The sequence below is a fragment of the Vipera ursinii genome, assembly GCF_947247035.1.
Source record: "Vipera ursinii genome assembly, chromosome: 9".
Taxonomy (NCBI): Eukaryota; Metazoa; Chordata; class Lepidosauria; order Squamata; family Viperidae; genus Vipera; species Vipera ursinii.
In genome coordinates this window covers 2,498,598-2,518,470 of record NC_139523.1, presented here as the reverse complement: position 1 = coordinate 2,518,470, position 19,873 = coordinate 2,498,598, and the positions used below count along the sequence as shown (strand labels likewise).

Below are 19,873 nucleotides of genomic sequence, written 5' to 3'. Positions count from 1 at the left end.
TCGCTTTCTTGCGAAGGTCGTTGAGAGCGTGGTGGCACGGCAGCTCCCTTTGGTTCTGGAGGAAACTGAGTATCTGGATCCGTACCAATCGGGTTTCAGGCCCGGGTACAGCATGGAGACGGCATTGATCGTGCTGGTGAATGATCTCTGGCGGGCCCGAGATAGGGGTTATTCCTCTGTCCTGGTCCTATTAGATCTCTCAGCAGCTTTTGATACCATCGACCATGGTATCTTGCTGCGTCGTCTTGAGGAGTTGGGAGTGGGAGGCACCGTTCTGCAGTGGTTCTCCTCCTACCTCTCGGGCCGTTCGCAGACGGTGTTGGCAGGGGGGCAGAGGTCAAGCCCTAGGCCCCTTAGTTGTGGGGTGCCTCAGGGTTCGGTATTCTCGCCTCTCCTGTTCAACATCTAAATGAAGCCACTGTGAGAGATCATCCGTGGCTTCGGGGTGAGGTATCATCAATATGCTGATGATACCCAGCTTTTCATCTCCACCCCGAACCAACCCAGTGATGCCCTCGATGTGATGTCCCATTGCCTGGAAGTGGTACAGATTTGGATGGGAAAGAACAGGCTCCAGCTCAACCCGGCCAAGACTGAGTGGCTTTACATACCAGCATTTCGTTTAGTCCAAGAGGTTCCATCTTTGGTTATAGGAGGAGAGATGTTACCTCCCGTTGATAGAGCACACAATCTAGGCGTCCTCCTGGATTCACGACTCAGTTTTGAAGATCATATTGGAGTCGTGACTAGGGGGGCATTTGCCTAGATTCGCCTGGTACGCCAGTTGCGCCTCTTTCTGGACCGAGATGCCCTACGTACAGTCACCCACGCACTCATTACCTCCCGTATAGACTACTGCAATGCTCTCTACATGGGGCTGCCCTTGAAGACCATCCGGAGACTTCAGCTGGTGCAGAGTGCGGCTGCACGGGTAGTGATGGGAGCACCCCGATACTCCCATATTACATCCCTCCTGCGTGAGCTGCATGAGTTGCCCTCCGGGTGAGATTTAAGGTGCTGGTACTTACCTTTAAAGCCCTACATGGCTTAGGCCCGGGATACTTGCAGGACCATCTGCTGCCGGGAACGAATTCCCATCGCCCAGTACGCTCACACAGAGAAGGCCTCCTCAGGGTGCCGTCGGCTAGACAATGTCGGCTGGCGACCCCCAGGGGAAGGGCCTTCTCTGTGGGAGCGCCAGCCCTGTGGAATCAGCTCCCCCCTGAGCTTCGGATGGCCCAAAACCTCCAATCCTTTCACCGCGGCCTCAAAACACTCCTTTTCCACCTGGCTGACCTGGACTGACAGGCATTTTAATTTATGTTTTTAATTTTTTAACTCTAATTTTAAATTTATTTTAATTTTAATTTTAATTTATTGTACAGGGGCCTTAAATTTTAATTTTATCTTAACTTCTGTATTTATTGTATGTTATTGTTGTTAGCCGCCCTGACTCCTTCAGGAGATAGGGCAGCATATAAGTCTAAATAAATAAATAAATAAATAAATAAATAAATAAATAAATAAATAAATAAATAAGGATTATGCATACGATGTTGGCTCCAGGCAGCAACCAGGAGGAAGACGAATGCTAAGGGGAGGCCTCATCTAAAGCCCCCCCCCAGGGACTGTGGTCGGAAGCTCAGCCCAGGATCAGGCCCTTTGTGAAGGTGCTGGGGGGGGGCTGCATTAGTGTTTATATGTGTGTGAGTGTGTGTGTGTGTGAGAGAGAGAGAGAGACAGACAGACAGACAGAGAATGCTACTGCCTACCCACCCAGCCTGCCCCCAAGCACTTCCTGGGCTGAGTGTCCCGCCAGTCACTGCCACCGGCCAGCACCTCCAGGGCTCGGCAGAGGGCCACCCTTCGGACCCCTGATTGGCTGCTGGGAGGCGCAGCGGCTTGTCCCTGGGGCAAATCGGTGGTGTACAAGGATCCCTCTGCAAAACACCCACGACGGGGGGGCGGAGGTGGAGGGCTGGGGGGTCCCTTGGAGAAACGCCAGCAGAGGTCCAGCTGAGTCTGGACGCTCGCTGCCATTGACTGTGGCTGGAGGGTGGGGCCGAAGGGGGTGCGAGTACGTGGTGGAGGCAAAAAGCCCTAGACCCCTTTGTGGTTTCCTGCTGCTCCAATAGTGCCAATTTGCTTGCACGACAAGCCCACCACTCTGAGAACTAAAATCTGTTAGCACCTTCTTTACCTGATGCCATATTGGTGGCCGCCGAATTAAACTTGGAACAGTTGCCAGCCCACAGTCACCATGCCTGTTTCTCTCCCCCCCCCCTTCCCAGAATCTTGTCTCAGACAAGGATTTCAAATCAGAGAGATTCTACATTTATTGTAGGAACAAATTCTGTAGACAAAAATTGCACAAAACTACCGTACATTTGTTTCAAGACTTTCCCTCCGGCAAACCTCGCTGGGCCTGTTTCATTTGAGTCTTTTCTCGGATCCAGGAGAGTTTCTTGTTGGCTGCAAATGAAGCTTCCGTCTCACTTATAAGTGCTACAAAGAGGAGAAAGTCTTGTCATTGTACAAGGAATGAAAAAAGACGGAAGGTTTGTTGACTTCAAAGGCAGGTGAACAGGTCTACTTAGAGCACTCTGGGAAGGAGCAGTGAGGGGATGTGAAAGCAGACCGCTGCTTAATCTCGGGGAAGAGCTTGTGCTGGGATGCCTGGTTTGTTCTGTGCTGAATAGATTGCACTTCAGGAGAAGAGACTGCGGGTAGCCCGGGGTTAAAGTCCCTGGACTGGAGCAAGGAGCAAACCTGCTCCCTTTTACACCGTGAAGATGTTACCTTGCCAGGCAATGAAATGTCTGCAAGAAAACTGAACTCAGAGAGCACCAAAGACCCCACAGACTGCACTTCCTTTAAGTTGGCTCATTTTTTACATAAATGGACACATTCATTCACTGCAGTAAACTAAAATAAATCGGTTGTATAAACTTCACTATTCTTTCTTCTCTCCAGCGGTTTGATTAAAGTGTTTATCAATGCAAGTTAATTACCTTCTTGGATGGCCCTCCTTTGGTCTTTGATATAACTTCCTCTTCCACAATCTCTGCAGTTTTCTGGGGGGGAAGGGAAAAGCACAAGCACTCAGGCCATGTCCAAGGCGATGTGGTCAGCCGGCAGAACAAAAAAAAAGGTGTAGATGGGAATACTCCACTCTTACCAGGCAGGAAGTTCTAACTTAGTGTGACTTCAGAGTAGAGAAAGGAAACATCTCACCTCAGCTAACTACAAAGATGACAAAGGTCTGGAGAAAACAGTTTCTCGGGAAGAAAAGCCCTGGAAACATATTGGATAAAAGCAAACACTCTTTTCCAAAGTTACTAAGCCGTCCACCCCATTAATACTGACCCACAGGCCATTCTGGCTGATGTATTTGTATACTGAAGCAAATCAGTTAGTGCTTTTGAGACTGTTAATCTTACTTTGTAGTTGTGGTTTAGCTATGATAATCCAGCTCCTATGGTTAGTCTGCAGTGGATTTAAAAATTCTACACACCCCTTTTAAAACGCCAGATTTTTGAGATGCAAAAAATCATATCAAGATAACTCACTTCAGAATTTCCTCCACCTTTACCATAACCTATAAGCAGTACAATTTGATTGAAAAATAAACTGAAATCTTTTAGGGGGGAAAATAAAAATACAAAAACTTATAATAATATGTCCCAAAGTGCTATTTCAAATGGAACTAGGACTTTGTTTTTCCTTGAAGATGTTTTGTTTCTCATCCAAGAAGAAAAATGCCTTTAAGCAAAAACCAAGAACGCCCAGTTGCCTTTTCAAAAAGCACTTCTGCGGCCCGGTTCCGAAGGGGCCAAGGCCCGGGGGTTGGAGATCCTGTTTCCAATGTCCTCCCAACTCCCCCAACGGCAGTACAGGAAGTCCTGTACTGTGACCAGAATTTCTGTCACTAAGAATGGTGGTCGCTGGGTGAGTCACACCCAATCTTATGATATTTTTGCCACAGTTGTTAAGCGAATCACTTCATTTGTTAAATGAACCACATGGTCATTAAGTGAATCTGGCTTCCCCCGTTGACTTTGCTTGTGGGAAGCTGGCTGGGAAGGTCGCAAAGATCAGTCACGTGACCGAGGATGCGGCAACCATTGAAAGCGCCTGAATTCTGATCACATGACTATGGATGGGGATGCTTAACATGATCATCAGTGTGAGGACTGGTCAAAAGTCCCTTTTTCAGTAGCACTGTAACTTCAAATGGTCGCTAAATGAATAGCTGTAAATTGAGGACTATCTGCATAGCAACCTGACAGTCCTGGGGGCTGAATGGATGATGCTGTCGTTTGATGTCGAATCCATCGGATCCGGTCCCCTTGCAGCAGAACGCCAAGCCAAAGCTGGCTCAGGCCCCAAAGGTGGAGAGGGAACGTCCAGGCCCTGTGGGCAGCTCTGAAGACCCACTGCAGCTCTTTAGGGCAGGGGTGTCCACGCTGGCTGGGGAATTCTGGGAAATGAGCTCCCCTGGTCTTAGAGTCGCCAAGGTCGGACACCCCTGATTTTGGGGGAAGAGGCTGCTTATGCATGCCCCAAGAGACACCCCCCCTTACCTGGTCCACCGGCAATTCAACCTGCGTGTCTTCGTCTTCTCCTATTTCCTGCGCATCCGCCATCTCCTGCCTTGCCCCTCTCCTTTTATAAACGCTTTCATCTTCTGAAGAAAAAATAAAACACAGGGCAACATGAGATCCCTAGTGAATAACGTGCCCTACCCGTAGCGGTTTCCCTCCTTGCACTTTGAACGCTCCAGACCCAGACGGTGCCTAACAATTAGCTTTCGTCCCTCTTTTGATGCAGGGCATATATATCGTGTGAGGTCCTCGGTGGTTGGCGGTTTTCATGACCCAGACTAGGGAACACAATCGGTGTTGCATTGACATCCAAGCTCCAAATGCACTGATGATATTACAGTACCTGGTCGGGTCCTGAAATGTCTACAAAAAACCCCGCCAAGCTCAGAGAGCACCACGGACCCCTCAGTCCAACCCGGAGGTGCAAATATTCTCCTTTTCCCAGCATGCTGCTTTCTGACCAGCAGGACGTAGTGCCTGGCCGGTTGGTTTCCTCTCCGTTGGGATTGGCCCAGAAAGTATCAATCTCTCACTCAGTCATGGGGTTCAAGTCTGAGATCTGCCATCAGAGGCTCCTGGGAGAGTGAAACGCTCCGAATTATTTTCTTTTGAGCCCCAAATCAAACTTGTGTCTGTTAATTCTTCTGCGCAAAACAATGAAGTAGTGACTTGAGCACCGTAACTGAGCTGAGCTCACGTACACCAAGAGATTCTGGAGTGCCTCAAAGGCTCTCAACAAACAACACATTGTAGGTGTTAACCCAGAAGGTGCTTGCAATGCGTCTCGCATGCAACCTACCTCTGCACCACCATCCAGCTTCTTTTCCCTTTTTCCTCCCTTTCCCCAAAATCTCCCAAAGGGAGAAAAAATCAAATATATAAGTACAGATGAGATGAAACCTGGATCAAAAACAGTTAACTATGAGAGGGGTCTTGGAGTTCTAGCGGACAATCACTTAAATACGAGCCAGCAGGGTTTGGCAGCAGCCAAAAAAGCTATTGCAACCATTGGTTGCATAAACAGAGGGACGGTATCAAGATTAGTACTGCTTTATTAAATCTTAGTAAGACCACACTTGGAATACTGCATCCAGTTTTGGTCACTACATTATAAAAAAGATGTCGCGATTCTGGAAAGAGTGCAGAGAAGAGCAACTAAGATGATTAAGAGCCTGGAGACTAAAACCTATGAGGAACAGGATTTGGGCATGGCCATCCTAGAGAAAAGAAAGACTGGGGTGACATGATAGCACTGTTCCAATATTTCAGGACTGCCAGAAAGGGGTCAACCTATTTTCTAAAGCACCACAGAAGGCAGGACAAGAAGCAAAGGATGGAAGCTAATCAAGGAGAGAAGCAACCTGGAACTAAGGAGAAATTTTCTGACAATGAGGAGAATTAATCAGTGGAATGGCTTCACTGTAGAAGTTGTGAGTGCTTCATCACTGGAGGTTTTTAAGATGTGACTGGACAGCCATTTCTCCAGAACGGTAGAGGGTCTCCTGCTTGAGCAGGGGCTGGACTAGAAGACCTCCAAGATCCTTCCAACCCTATTATTCTGTATAAATTTCTATTTATAGGGTACAGCAGTTGAGTCAGTCCGTGAAGTGAATGCAGCTCACAAAAGCTGCTGCCTGTTAACCAAATGGGGTCATTGGCAAAGGGGCTTCAGATCCTTCTGACTGACATTTTACTGAAGCCTCCAAGGCTTTCGTCTGCCCAGCACAAAGCAGGCTGTGATTAAAACTCTTCCTCCTATCAAGCAAGCTCCTGGTGCCGTGGCCAGGACATGGCTGGCTGAGGAATTCTGGGAGTTGAAGTCTACACATCTTAAAATAAACAAGGTTAAGAAACACAGTAACTCTGTGGACAACTGACAAGGTTTTTGACAGCAAAACAGAAGAATTTTCTAGTCTTCTGAATTTGGGAAGCCCTGGACTTCCCATACAAACCTTCTGTTGTTTGTTTTCTCCAAGAATACCATCTGCTCTACACAAGCCACACAGGAGTCAACCACATTGCAGTGTGTCACTGTGTGCAAACTCAGCCTGTCAGATGTTTTAATAATAATTAAAGATTATCCCCCACGTGCAATCTGCCTGCTTAACATTCATTTCACAGCTCCCAATGGAAAAAAATGCCTGACTGGTTGGCCCAGCATGATGGGCCTTGAAACTCCCCAGAGACCCTGGACTGTTGCCCCAGCCCATCCCTCCCAATTTCCTTGGACACTCCCATTGGTCGATGGAGTTGCCCAGTCCGATGCCCTCCAGGGGCAGCATGGCCAAAGTCGCTCACTATCACCACAGCACCCTTAGCCGTTATCGTGCCCACTCTCTCTAGGTGAGACATAGCTGCTTTTTCTTTTCCATTTATTTTTACCTCGGGTATAATAGTTGCCAGGGACCTGGCTCTCTTGTCCAACCTGGCTTGGCTTGGCATGGAAGACGGACGTTGCTTTGCCTTGGTGGGGATATTTCTTGGCTGGCTTGGGCTCAGAGGGACGGGGAGGGTCTCCCGCAGGCACAATCCCTGTGGAATGCACCCGCCAAAGTTTCGTCTGGAAGTGCAAGGAATGCTCATCAGGAACTTTGAGATGTAAGTCCTGGCCAGTTCAAATCATCACCAAACATCCCCAGCATTTCCTATTTCCATCCTCTGGAAGTTCCCCCCTCCATCTCTCTTCATGCAGGGAAAAAAATCAATTCCCTGCAGAAAATATGCCACAGCTCCCCTGCTTTGGGATCTGTAGCAACTGGGAAAGTGGGGAGTCTCTGCTGTGAGATTTCAACTCCAGCCGGGTCAGGAAGGGTGACAAGGAATCCAAGCTTCATTTGATGGGAAGCCCCCTCCCCACACTTGCTCTAGGGAAGGATCATCTGCCCTAGGGATTTTAAGGCCCACTTCCCCAAAGCCAGATGTATGGAATCCACAAGGCCCAAAGAAGCGTGTATGATTTTCACAAGGCTCCGTAGTTCGCAAAAGTCTAAATTATTACTACAGGTAATCCTCAACTTATGACCAACCACTTAGCAACCACTTGAAGTTAGGATGGGCCCCAAAACAGGTACTTAGGACCCAGATTGCTGCCCCTCCCCATTTCCCCAGTCACATGATTGTATTTCGGTTGCTGAGCAACTGACCTGCCTTTATAACTGTTTGCAGCATCCTATGGTCACATAACCACTATTGACTTTTTTTTTTGCAACAAACTGATGTTGACTTTCAATTTCCATCAAAAAATGCCCATTGTGGACAATGGATCCACTTACCAACCACAAATTCACTTAAAAAAACATTACAATTCTATGAACAGCTGCCACAAAAATATAAAATCAGGCTGGTCATGTGATGACCCACTTAACAATGTAAAACCTTCTTTTAATAAAAAATATTAGAAGAAAAAAGCAAGACATTTGGAAAAGTCAAAAGGGCAGCTGTGGCTACAAAATCAAAGTTCTGCCCCCTCCGTTTTAATGAGCCCTGTATTTTTAAAAAGGGTAGAACTTTGATTAGGCAATTGTAGCTGCTATCTTGATTTTCTGGACACCCACAAACTCCTGCAGATGCCCCTGCTGATTACAAGTTGAACACAAATCAGCACACTGGGGTAGGTGTAAGGATTTTAGGTTATATTGATAAGAGCCCATTTTTGAAGTCTCAGGAAATAGTATTTCCACTTTATTTCCTACCAATCAGCTGAAGGTCTTAAGATGCAAGCAAGGCAACTTACTCAATTTTGCTTGGGCTTTCCAGTACACACAAGTGGTCCCACAATATTCATGAATTTAGTATACAGAGCCTTTTGTGGAGAAAAAAAACAATATTTTCCCCCAAAATGTAATGTAATGTAGAGTTATTTCAGAATATGGAATCCTACTCTTAGCCAACGTGAAACATTAAATCCTGAACTTTTTTATTCAAGTCCAGTTTGGCAGACTAAACTCTCCAACTCTGCTGCTTCGCTTTACCTGTTGCGCTGGCTCCAGGAGTGCCGAGTCGCTGGCTCTGTCTTCAGAGGCCACCTGGAGAGAACAGAAGTGAATAGAAATAACTAAACTCTCACGAAAGCAGGATGAAAACTCCGAAAACGAGCAGGAAAAAAGGTTGAAACAGAAGAGTGTCTCTAAACAAGAACAAGAAAAAAAAAAGATCACATCCGCATCCAGCTCTTGGGGGGTGCGGTGGGGGATTTTTATTTTTTGCCTCCTTTTGCTCTTTTAAAAAGACCGTGCTCCCCCAGCGCCAGAAGCCGCGCACCATCACCGTTCACCTGTGTGCTCCCCCCCATCCAAATCCTCTCTTTCCCTTCCTTTGAAACAAACAACCCCCCCCCCAAATCCTCCCTTCTGAATTACAATGAAAGAAAGCCAGGTTTTTTCTTTTGTGGTCTTTACATTTTTAAACTGCTAAAAAGAAGCAGGGAAGCAAACCATTGTGAGACACTCTTCTCTTTTAACCTTTCTCCCTTGTCATTTTTCGGAGTTTTCATCCTGCTTTCGTGAGAGGGCAGCATTTGGGGGGGTGAAGCTGCCCCCTTTTCCCCTCCCCAAGCCACACCTGAGCAAGACACCCGCCTGCTCGCCCGGCCGGCCGCCCTCTTCCCTTTGTCCAAGGTTTTTGTTGTCATGAGCATTTCTGTTAAGGATTGACGGGGGGGGGGGGCACTATTTGGTTTTTATTTCCCCTCCCCCCCCCCATCTGCTGGGTGGATGCAGCAGGTTTTGGTCATTTCTGTCGTGCTGGGAGGTTACCCATGAATCACATTTGGGTTTTTTGGGGAGGGGAGGATCCCCACTCCAGTTGCTAAAAAAATCTAATAGAAACATTTACACAACCCACTTCTTCTCCAGATGCAAAGCATCTTTGCTCCTTTTCACACAGGTGCTGCCTGAGGAAATCAGCCATCATGGCCACTTACCCCCTGATTGTAGTTCCTTCTTCTGTTAGTAGGGAAGTTCCTATGAGTAGAAAAGCAGCACGTTCATATCCAGAGCACACAGAGATGCTTTTCCTACCTCACTGAGATACCGTGCAGTGTAACGGGCAGAAGGGATAACCATGAGGAACGGGAGGGAGAGAATTCTGGGAGTTGAAGTCCACGAGTCATAAAAGAGCCGAGGTTGCCAACCCCTGACCTAGGTCATGGTTGTCCCAAAGTTGCTTTTCCAAAAAGTAGCTGGATTTTCTTGGTTTTTTCCTTGAAAATGTTTCGCTTCTCGTCCAAGAAGCTGAAGAACTGAAACTGGAGAAGCTTCTTAGATGAGAAGCGAAATGCTTTTATTTCGTTGATTCCGAAGGAAGACCAAGATGCTACCCAAGCCAAAAATTATAGACCAATATCGCTTTTAAATACTGATTATAAGATATTTGCAAAAATTTTAGCAAATAGGTTAATGAAGGTAATGCAGCAAGTGATTCATAGTGATCAAACTGGATTCATAAGTGGTAGACAAATGAAGAATAATGTGAGACATATTGTAGATTTATTGGAGTTTTTGGATAGAAATAACCAGGTCTCTGCAGCGCTGATCTTTTTGGATGCTGAAAAAGCCTTTGATCAATTGGATTGGCAATTTTTAGTTAAAGCATTGGAGAAAATGGAATTTGGGGAAAAATTTTTACAACCTATTAGAGCAATATATCAGAAGCAAACAGCTCGAATAATAGTTAATAGTAGTTTGACAGAAACATGTAATATTGAAAAGGGTACAAGACAGGGGTGTCCATTGTCACCTTTGCTGTTTGTTTTAACACTGGAAATATTATTGATTAAAATACGAGACTCAAATAAAATTAAGGGAATTAAAATAAGAGATCAGGATTATAGACTGAGAGCATTTGCGGATGACCTGGTTATTACAGTAAGTCAACCGACTTACTCAGTTGTAGAGCTGATGGAGATAATAACGTCATATGGAAAAGTTTCTGGATTTAAGATAAATATACAAAAAACTAAAATATTGTCTAAAAATATGACTATAGAACAAAAGGTTGTTTTAGAAGAGTTAACGGGATTTGAAATAGTTAAAAAGTCTAAATATTTGGGGGTTTACCTTTCAGTTTCAAATGTGAAGTTATATAAGAATAATTATGAATTGTTATGGTCAAAAACACAAAAAGAGTTAGATGGTTGGAAAAAGTTACAACTATCCTTATTGGGAAGAATTGCAGAGGTAAAAATGAATGTCTTGCCAAAATTTTTATTTTTGTTTCAAATGATACCTATACTTAAAAAGGATTTAAATTTGGAGGAGTGGCAGAAAGGTATTAATAAATTTGTTTGGGCAGGGAAAAAGCCACAAGTCAAATTTAAGATAATGCAAGATACACGTGAAAGAGGTGGTCTTAAAATGCCCAATTTTAAATTATATTATGAGGCTGCTGCTTGATCATCAATAAGTGATTGGTTTAATTTAACACAAGGGAGATTATTAAATCTTGAGGGTTATAACTTGTTATTTGGTTGGCATGGATATTTATTGTATGATAAGAAGGTGGATAATGTGTTTAAGATACATATATTAAGGTATGCTTTGTTGCGAGTATGGAAAAAATATAGACATAAGTTAAATTATAAGATACCAATTTGGGCAATACCTAAACATGCAATAGAAAATATAAATGTTGGATTTAAACATGATGAGACCATGTATAAAGAAATTTTAAGGTTAGAAAGGAATGTATGAGAATTAAAGCCATATAATATTTTAAAAGAAGAAAAGATTGTGCAAACCTGGTTTCAGTATGGGCAGTTACAATAACTGATGGAAATTTGGTAAAACAAATTAGAGATCAAGGTCAAGCACATATAAGAAGGATATATAATGCATTGATAGAAATTGATTCAGAAACGGAACTTGTCAAAGATTGTATGATAAAGTGGGCCCAGAATTTCCAGGAGGTTATAACAATGGATACTTGGGAAAAGATTTGGGTTAGAAACGTAAAATTTACACAGGCCCAAAATTTAAGAGAGAATTTTTATAAAATGTTTTATAGATGGCACTTAGACCCTAAAAAACTAGCAAGTATGTATCCGAACTGCCAGCCCAAATGTTGGAGGTGTGGTTGTGAGGATGCAACATTTTTTCATATATGGTGGACTTGTAAAAAAAGTCAAAGCTTTTTGGATTAAAATCTGGTGGAATATGCAAAAGATATTTAAGAAAAAGATAAGGTTTTCTCCGCAGTTGTTTTTGTTGGGTATTATTACAGACTTTACTGTTATAGATACTAAATTGATGTTGAACTTAATTACGGCAGCAAGACTTTTAGTAGCGCAATATTGGAAGAAGGAGGAACTGCTGACTATAGAAGAGTGGACTTTGAAAGTTTCTAATTTGGCAGAAATGGCAAAGATTTCAGCATATTTGAAAGAACAATCGCAACAGAGATATATTGTGGAATGGAGAAGATGAATTGAATATATCCAGAATAAATATGGGACTAAAAAGTTTCATTTAGCATTTGAATAAGTAGTGGTTTTGTATGACGTATTATTAGTTATTTGTTATTTGTTAGTAATATAGTTATGACTATGGAGAGTTAAAGTGCGATAGAATTTAATGTTTTTTTTTTGTTGTTAGCATATTTTATCTTAAGTTTGCGAGTTTATACCCTGTATTCAGCTCTGGGAAGTCGGGGAGGGGGAGGGGAGGGGAGGGTTAGGGAGGGGGAGGGAGGGAGTTTTTTCTATTTAAAAAATGTATTGTAAAACTTTTCAATTTAAAAAAAAAAGAGAAGCGAAATGTTTTCAAGGAAAAAACTGAGAAAGTCCAGTTGCCTTTTGGAAAAGCACCTTTGGGACCCTGGTTGCTTACTGTTAGCTTGTTTGGCAATTCCTAGTGTATAAAAAGACAGCAAACCCACCTCCCTTCTAGCACTGTATCTAGTTGTGTAACGAAAGATCTGCAAGAAAACAACCAAGCTCAGAGAGCAGCAAGGACGCCACGGTTCAACCCTGAGCCGCAAGCATTCTCTTTTATCCGTAGACCCTACTTCACCCTCAGAGAACACAAGTTATGACCTCTCCCAACATCTCCTAAACAAGGAAGATTGGAAGAACAGAGGTACTTAGAGAAAGTGTTTGGGCAGATGAGGTCAATACTGCTTTATTATTATTATTATTATTATTATTATTATTATTATTATTATTATTATTATTATTATTATTATTATTATTATTGATTGTATTTGGCACAAAGGAGCCTGCTGCTGCATTTCAGTCACGCTGATTCAGCCATCTGGACATGTGCCAGATTGGCTGCCATTTCAATCAATCTTTCGCCACCTGACACCCAACTGAAAAAGCTGAGCTAAGCAGAGGCACCTCAGTTGCCTACCAAAAGGGACGGAGAGGGATTCTGGGAGGCACCAGTAGTTCAAAGTAAGGCAAATCTTTGTACTCCTCCAGCCCCACAGCCACATAATATCCGCCATTCACCAGCTCCTCGCCCAGGGAGACGAGGTCACCGTTCAGCTTGCAGAGCCTGGCAGGAACAGCAAAGCAGAAAAAGGTCCAAGAAAAGGGGGAAGAATCTGAGGAAGGAGCAAGGCTGGCTGGGGAATTCTGGGAGTTGAAGTCCACAGTTTTAAAGTTGCCAAGGTTGGGGACCCCTGTCCTACAAGTTTCCCCTGTTTAAAGACTGAAGAGGGAACTAACCCAATCAGAAGGGAGCTGGAAGGGATCTTGGAGGTCTTCTAGTGAAAGTCCAACCCCCTGCTAACATTTCAGACATGGCTCTCCAGCCTCTTCTTAAAGACCTCCAGGGACGGAGCACCCACCGTTTCTGGAGGGAAGCTGTTACCCCGGTTAATTGTCCTCCCTGTCAGGACGTTTCTCCTTAATTCCAGGTGGCTTCTCTCCTTGATTCGTTTCCGTCCTTTGCTTCTTGCCCTGCCGTCGGACGCTTTGGAAAATAAGTCGACCCCTCCCCACTTCTTTGTGGCCGCCCCTCAAATATTGGAATCCTGCTATCCTGTCGCCCCTCGACTAAGAAAGGTTTGGGTTAGGAAAACCCATAACTAAACCCAATGACCCCCCCCCCCCGGTCTGTGTTTTGCAGGTGGACTTGGCTCCCATAGCCAGCCTTATGCAAAACCTAGTTAAGCAAAGTTAACCTGATGGCTGTTTCTGCTCATGAGTGACACTAATGAGCCTATTTCCTGTTCAGCCACATTTCTGACATAACACGAAGCCGCTTTGGCTCAGCCTTTTGTGGAAAGAAGGTGTGTTGCTAAAGCCCAGCTGATCCCGGGAGCTTCAGCTCTGGCACTGGGCTTTGGAGGGAGCAGGAGAGGTCCAGTTTCCCCCAGCCCCCTCAGCTGAGGTGACGGCTCTCACAGTAAAGTATATGGTACTATACCTGAAGAGCATACAGGCAAAAGACACTCTGTTCATAAGAACTGCATCTGCCTTAGAAGAAACACTGTTTACAGGATTTTCCCTTCCCTCAAACTGAGATTCCTTTTTCAGACTCTCCGTCCTTTTGCCAAAAACCTGGAATTATTTAATTTGAAGTTATGACGGTTGAAGCAGTATAAATAGAGCCGGTGTGGTTTAGCGATTAAGGCACCAGACTAGAAAGTGGTTCAAGTTCTTCCTCAGCAATGAAAGCCAGCTGAGTGGCCTTGGGCCGGTTCCTCTCTCCTCAGCCCAGCCCACCTCACAGGGTGGTTGTGGTAGGGAAAGTAGGAGGAGGCAGGTGTGTTGCATATGTTCACTGCTTTGAGTTATTTATAAAAACAGGATGAAAATAAGTAAATGAAGCCGAGCTGCCTTTTGGCACAGAAAGCTCTCCGCTGTCGCACACCCTCATGAAGCAACCTCCCTGAGCCAGCCGGTGTTGATGACACCCCCCAAGACAGGGTCCCTCCATTCCTCTGGAGCCAGGGCTCAGTGCAGGACCCCAGTGCAGAGGGACCCCCAGGAGGCAGCCCCCTCCAGCCTTGGGGGGCAGGGGGAGCCTAGTTCTGGGGTAGCAAAGGGACGGCAGAGCCACCACCACCACCGCAAGACATAGACAAGGACGGTAAGAAATGCTGACAGGACTCACTTTTTCACCGCTCCAGTGCGCAGGTTTGCCTTTTCTGACAAGCGGTCAAGGATGATGCCCCATTCCTGCAAGGCGGCCCTGGACAGCACCATTCGGAAAGGGGGGCTCAGCAAGTCTCCATTGCGGAAAACACTGGAGTGGCAGAAGCAGAGACCCCGGAGAGCTTCCTCAGGGGAGACTCCCAGCTATTCCCATTTCCCTCTCGTTCAGGTACAGTATGCGAGGATCTGGACTCACTAAAATTATATGAATGGGGCACAAGGGAATTTCTGGACTCCACCACAAGCAGGGACAATTTCCAGTCTTCTCTGGGTTTTTATTTATTTGTATTTATACTTCACATTGTCAACTAGCTGAGGATTCTGGCAGAATTTTACTTGGAGGAGGGGACAAGTGTCTGGATCCTTGTTCATAACCCCAGCTTTATTTTCCAATCACTTTGCTAATCTTTTTCCTTGTCAGGAAAAGTTTTAGGGCTGGATTAAGACCGGGAAGACCCTCCGAGTTTGCCGAGGACAGCCCCCCTCAGGATTGCCTCTTTCCAGGGCTGTTGGGAGCACTAAGGATGCAGGTCCTGGGGAGGTAAGCTGAATAAACCTCAGAGACAAAGAACTGTGCCAATTCTGCCTTTAGCTAGTTGTTTGTTTGTTTATTAGTTTTTTATCATTATTTTTAAAATAATTTAAGTAATTCAAGGCAGCTAACATACCTAATACCCTTTCCTCCTCATATTTTCCCCACAACAACCCTGTCATATGGATCAGGCTAAAGAGAGAGTGACTAGCCCAGCCTTCATGGCTAAGGCAAGACTAGAACTCACCGTCTCCTAGTTTCTAGTCTGCTACCTTAACCTCTGCGCCAAACCCCGTCTCCTTCCCTGAGCTTTCCCGTTTCTTCCTTCGCTAATCCGAGACAGAATTTCCAAGGACAGGAGAGTCACTCACTGGATAACACAAGGAAGGTTCGTTTGCCGCTTCCATCCTGCCGTAACCATCACCTTCTGAGGAATACCTGGATAATTCTGAATGCCAAAACATTGTCATCATCAACAGCAGCAGCAACAACACACCACTGTCTGTAGGCTTTACCCTATGTTTCTTAATCTGAGCACCTTTAAGGTTCATGGACTTCAACTCCCAGAATTCCCCAGCCGGCTCCAAATTCCAACAGGCTCAAGGCCTTAGAAGATCCTGGCTTGCTCATCTCCTTAGGCAGAATTCCCTCTTTTAGGTTGCTTTTATTATATTTGGTGTACAATGCAAAGCTTTGAAACTAGACAGAAGGCTTCTGGACCAAAAGCTCCTCCTGGTAGTTGAGCCCTCTGCATTTGCAAGTATTTCTTTGAAGACCCCCCAGAAGGGTCTAGGACAGGGGTAGGCAATCTTGGCTCTTTTATGACTGGTGGACTTCCAGAATTCCTGAGCCAGCATGGCTCAGCATGGAAACTTCTCCCTTTCTCCTCAGCATGGCTGGCTCAGGAATTCTGGGAGTTGAAGTTCACGAGTCATAAAAGAGCCAAGGTTGCCTACCCCTGGTGTAGGACAACTCATCATGGAACAATTCAGGGCAGGATAACTCAAGAGAGGGACTCTAAGTGAATTGCAGCGGTGGGCCTCGTCTTGCTTCAGCTTTGAACCTTCTCAAGTTAGAAGTCCTTGAGGCTGGGGTGAGCTGCAATTCTGCTTGGCCGTGAGCTATCCCGCACTGAATTGTCCCATGTCGAGTTGACCTGCGACAAGTTGGCTGCAGCAAGATGGCCGGGGTGAGAGGGCCACAGCAGGTCAGCCTGGCGAGTTGACCCCTTCCACCCCAGAATGTGAAAGAGCTGCCTCTTTGTTCTAAGTTTGGGTAACAAAACTTTTAGCACTTTGAAGGGAGATGAGACGATTATCACACAACAATTCTGCAAGCAAATATTCATTGGGGTTATACTACCTGCATCCTTGACTTACAACCATTCCTTTAGTGACTGCCAAAAGTTACAACAGCACTGAAAAACGTCACAACCATCACGGCACCCCCATGGTCACCTGATCAACATTCGGGCACTTGGCAACTGGCAGGTGCTCACAATGCTTGCAGCATCCCAGGGTCACATGGTTGCGGCATTTATGACCTTCCCAGCCAGCTTCCGTCAGGCAAACGCAGTGGGGGAAGCCGGATTTGTTTAATGACCGTGTGATTCACTTAGCAACTGCAGTGATTTGCTTAACAACTGTGGGAAAAAGGTGGGAAGCACCTTGCTTAGCAACAAAAATTCTGGTCCCAACTGTGGTTGTAAGCCAAAACTGACTTGTGAGCATCTCCTGGCTGGCCCTGTGTAAAATCCACTTGTCCTCGGACCTTTCTAAAGCCGAACCGGACTGTTCCGCTCTGAAACCAGCTTTGATCCACCCACAACCACTTACTCACCTGGGCTCCATTTTTTTTCTGGTGCTTGTTCAGCTGCTTCATCCCAGCATTTGCATAGCTGTCAACAAAGCCATTTGGGAAGAAAATGAGCCACTGAGCCGAGTCAGGGACTGTGCTGGAGACTTCTGAGTTCAAGTTTCAGTCCAAAGCGGACCCTCCTACTTCTACATCCAGCTATTCCTTCCATGAATGCTGCAGACTTCAAATCCCACAATCCCTGGTTGTTGGCATGGGCTAACACATTCACAGCTCTGGAAATGGCCAAAGAACGTGGCAAAGTAACTCTTAAGAGGTGTTTTCCAGCCAAACAGGCAGCATATCCTTTGCCATAGATATGGGTTCGATTACAACTCCCATCGCTTCCAGTGTGTACAATCATTAAATATGCTCCAGATGCCTTTCAAGGAAGAAACAGGGAAAAATCTCTTTCTCTAAGTCAGTTTTCCAACCTTAGCAACTTGAAGATGTGTGGACGTCAACTCCCAGAATCTCCCAGCCAGCCGTGCTGGGAGTCCATATACTTCAAGCTGCCGAGGTTGGGAAACAGTGAGCTGGGTCTTGGGAACGGTCAACCCGAGAAGATCAACTGCGCTGTCCCTTCAACTCTTCTTTAATTCACAGTCCTCCCGATAAAACCTGAGGGTTGGAAACCTCCTTCTCTGGAAAGTGTGATGCATGTGTGATGAGGATGCATCTTGGAAGGAAGAAGCAGAATTCCACCACCCGCTACAACTACTCTTGTGATTTTAAGAGTGTTTCTGAAAGTTCAATTGGCCAGCTGAAGGCAACTAACCCAAGAATCCTGAGCAGCAATGTCTGCCACTAATCCCACACTGCAGCTAAGAGATGGCTGGGTGGCAGACATCGCTTAGTTTGGGTGGCTGGTTGCAGAAAGATGTCCAAGGGGCAGAAGTTCAAACTTTACTCATTTTTTGAAAACAAAGCAGAGGCTCCTGGTGAAGTCAGTGGAGAAAGTCAAGGCAGTGCTTTGCCTTGGGACAGAAGAACCAAATGAGATTTAGTGGGAGGAGTTGTCCTCAGGAACTCAAATGCCAGAAAAACCCACACAAATAGAAACTTTCTGCTAAAGCTTTTCCACAACAGGGTGGCCTTCTCTGCACTACTCACTACACGGCTGTGACTCTCTTCCTTTAAACAAAGCCCGTTGGGATGTTGTGCTGGAGAAGCTGCCACCTATCTTCACAATTTACGCATTGGCTTGAATGCTGGGTGCTGAGAGCGGCCCTCTAATACTCCCACAAGGGCAAGAGCTGCTTGAAGACTGACGTCATGAGCTTGGTGTCGTCATAATTCAAGGGCCCTGGTCCTCTGGGAGGCCAGAGCAGACACCCAGCTCTAGAGAAGAGCCCAGAGCTTCAACACTCAGCTTGCTCAGGCTGTCTTGTTCTGCTTTGACTCGGGTGGATCTCACCCGTCCTTGACTGCAAGGGGGAAGGCAGGTAAATGGCTGAGAATGTGCTTCAGTTCCCCGCTAGTGCCAGACTGGCGCTTGGCCTGGCTCGGCTTCCCCTGGAACGTTGGGCCTTGGAAGGGTCTCTCCCTGCCCCACCCGCAGGCTCACGTTCTTAGTCATAACCTGCTAGGGATCTTCACCTCCCACCTTCATGCCAGGGAATCGGTCAGATTCTCTGCCTTCCCCCTCTTTGATAATAGATTCATTCATTCATTCATTCATCCCCCCTCCCTGCATTGCTAGCACAGAAGGGTCTCCATTCTGACCCCCAGCAGGTCTTGAGGAAGTCGCCTCTGGCGTTTGTGTGTGTGTGTGTGTTTAAGTTTTTTAGTTAAGATAATTCATATGGCTTATATATTTTTAACGGCTTAAGTCTATCACAGTTTTTTCCCTCATCCTCTTGGCTGACTGATGACTGCAAAAGAGATGAACTGAGTTACTTACTCAAGCCTTTTGAACCGCTCAAAACCTGCAGCCACGTATCGGCACCCGTTCTGCAGTTCGCTCAGCTCCGTGATGCGATGACCCTCTCGGGGCGTGTAGATGCTCCTAATGGCCATGGGGGCCTGGATGGTGCTGGTCACCTCGTTCAAAAAGGCGTCGAAGGTCAGGAACCGGCGCTGGCTCACCACAAATTTCCGGCCCAGGAAAAAGGGGTCCCCGTTGCGAAAGACCACCACATTCTTGGCAAGGGGTGCCACTGCCACAGTCACCAAGACCATCTCTCCTAGGCTGCAGACCCCAGGCTACTTGTCTGAGAAAGACCCCTGGCAGAGGGCGGAGGGGCACCTTGCGGGCTTCTGCAGCCAAAAAGCACCACACTTGAGTGTGCCAGGCAGCCTTCTAAGAGGAGAACTATGCCGTTTCCATGGTACCGGTTCAACAAGGAAAAAGAGAGAGGGAGTGTCCTCCGTTTGGCGAAAGACTCGGGTGTGTCTGTGGCAGGAGCACCTCTTTTGTGGAGGTATGCACAGCCTCTTTCTAGAATGAGAGCAGGACACCCATCGACAGGCGCACAACTGGCATTTCTTTCAGACTCCTGGAGGCAGATGCCAGCTCCTCTAACCACGAGATCAGAGGACGTGCCATAGTGAAGATGGGACTACAAAGACAAGTCACTTGCTCCTCTCTACTGTTCTGCCTCAGCTCCATCCAGTGCACGTGCTGGGGCTTAAATGTGATAAACCCCTCAACCCAGAGTGGAGCATTTTCCGCTGTCAGTGGACTTTTCACATCCCACCCAGGCGTGATGAATGGCCTCATATCCCCCCTTCAGATGCTGCCAGCAGGGTGGAAATGCAAGAGCCACAAAATGACTCTGAGGT

General features: G+C 46.1%; 1 protein-coding gene across 1 annotated transcript; it reads right to left on the bottom strand.

Moving 5' to 3' along the window:
- Window positions 1-2,311: 2,311 nt before the first annotated feature.
- DCDC2B (doublecortin domain containing 2B) lies at window positions 2,312-19,285 on the bottom strand. Its single transcript, XM_083370157.1, has 11 exons — window positions 18,993-19,285; window positions 17,075-17,132; window positions 15,607-15,683; window positions 14,663-14,794; window positions 12,950-13,096; window positions 9,526-9,565; window positions 8,576-8,629; window positions 6,987-7,164; window positions 4,584-4,687; window positions 3,012-3,074; window positions 2,312-2,505 (listed from the first exon to the last, which is right to left on the bottom strand). The coding sequence occupies exons 1-11, from the start codon at window positions 19,268-19,270 to the stop codon at window positions 2,497-2,499; spliced, it is 1,140 nt and encodes a 379-aa protein (XP_083226283.1). The 5' UTR covers window positions 19,271-19,285; the 3' UTR covers window positions 2,312-2,496.
- Window positions 19,286-19,873: the final 588 nt, after the last annotated feature.

What these genes read in the sequence shown, in the direction of transcription:
- DCDC2B (XM_083370157.1), bottom strand. Translation starts at nt 19,270, where the DNA reads ATGGTCTTGGTGACTGTGGCAGTGGCACCCCTTGCCAAGAATGTGGTG. An exon ending in GAGCGGTTCAAAAGGCTTGA is followed by an intron (nt 17,133 to 18,992) that starts GTAAGTAACTCA and finishes CTTTGTTGACAG; the next exon opens with CTATGCAAATGCTGGGATGA. An exon ending in TTGAATTGCCGGTGGACCAG is followed by an intron (nt 3,075 to 4,583) that starts GTAAGGGGGGGT and finishes CTTCCCCCCCAG; the next exon opens with AAAACTGCAGAGATTGTGGA.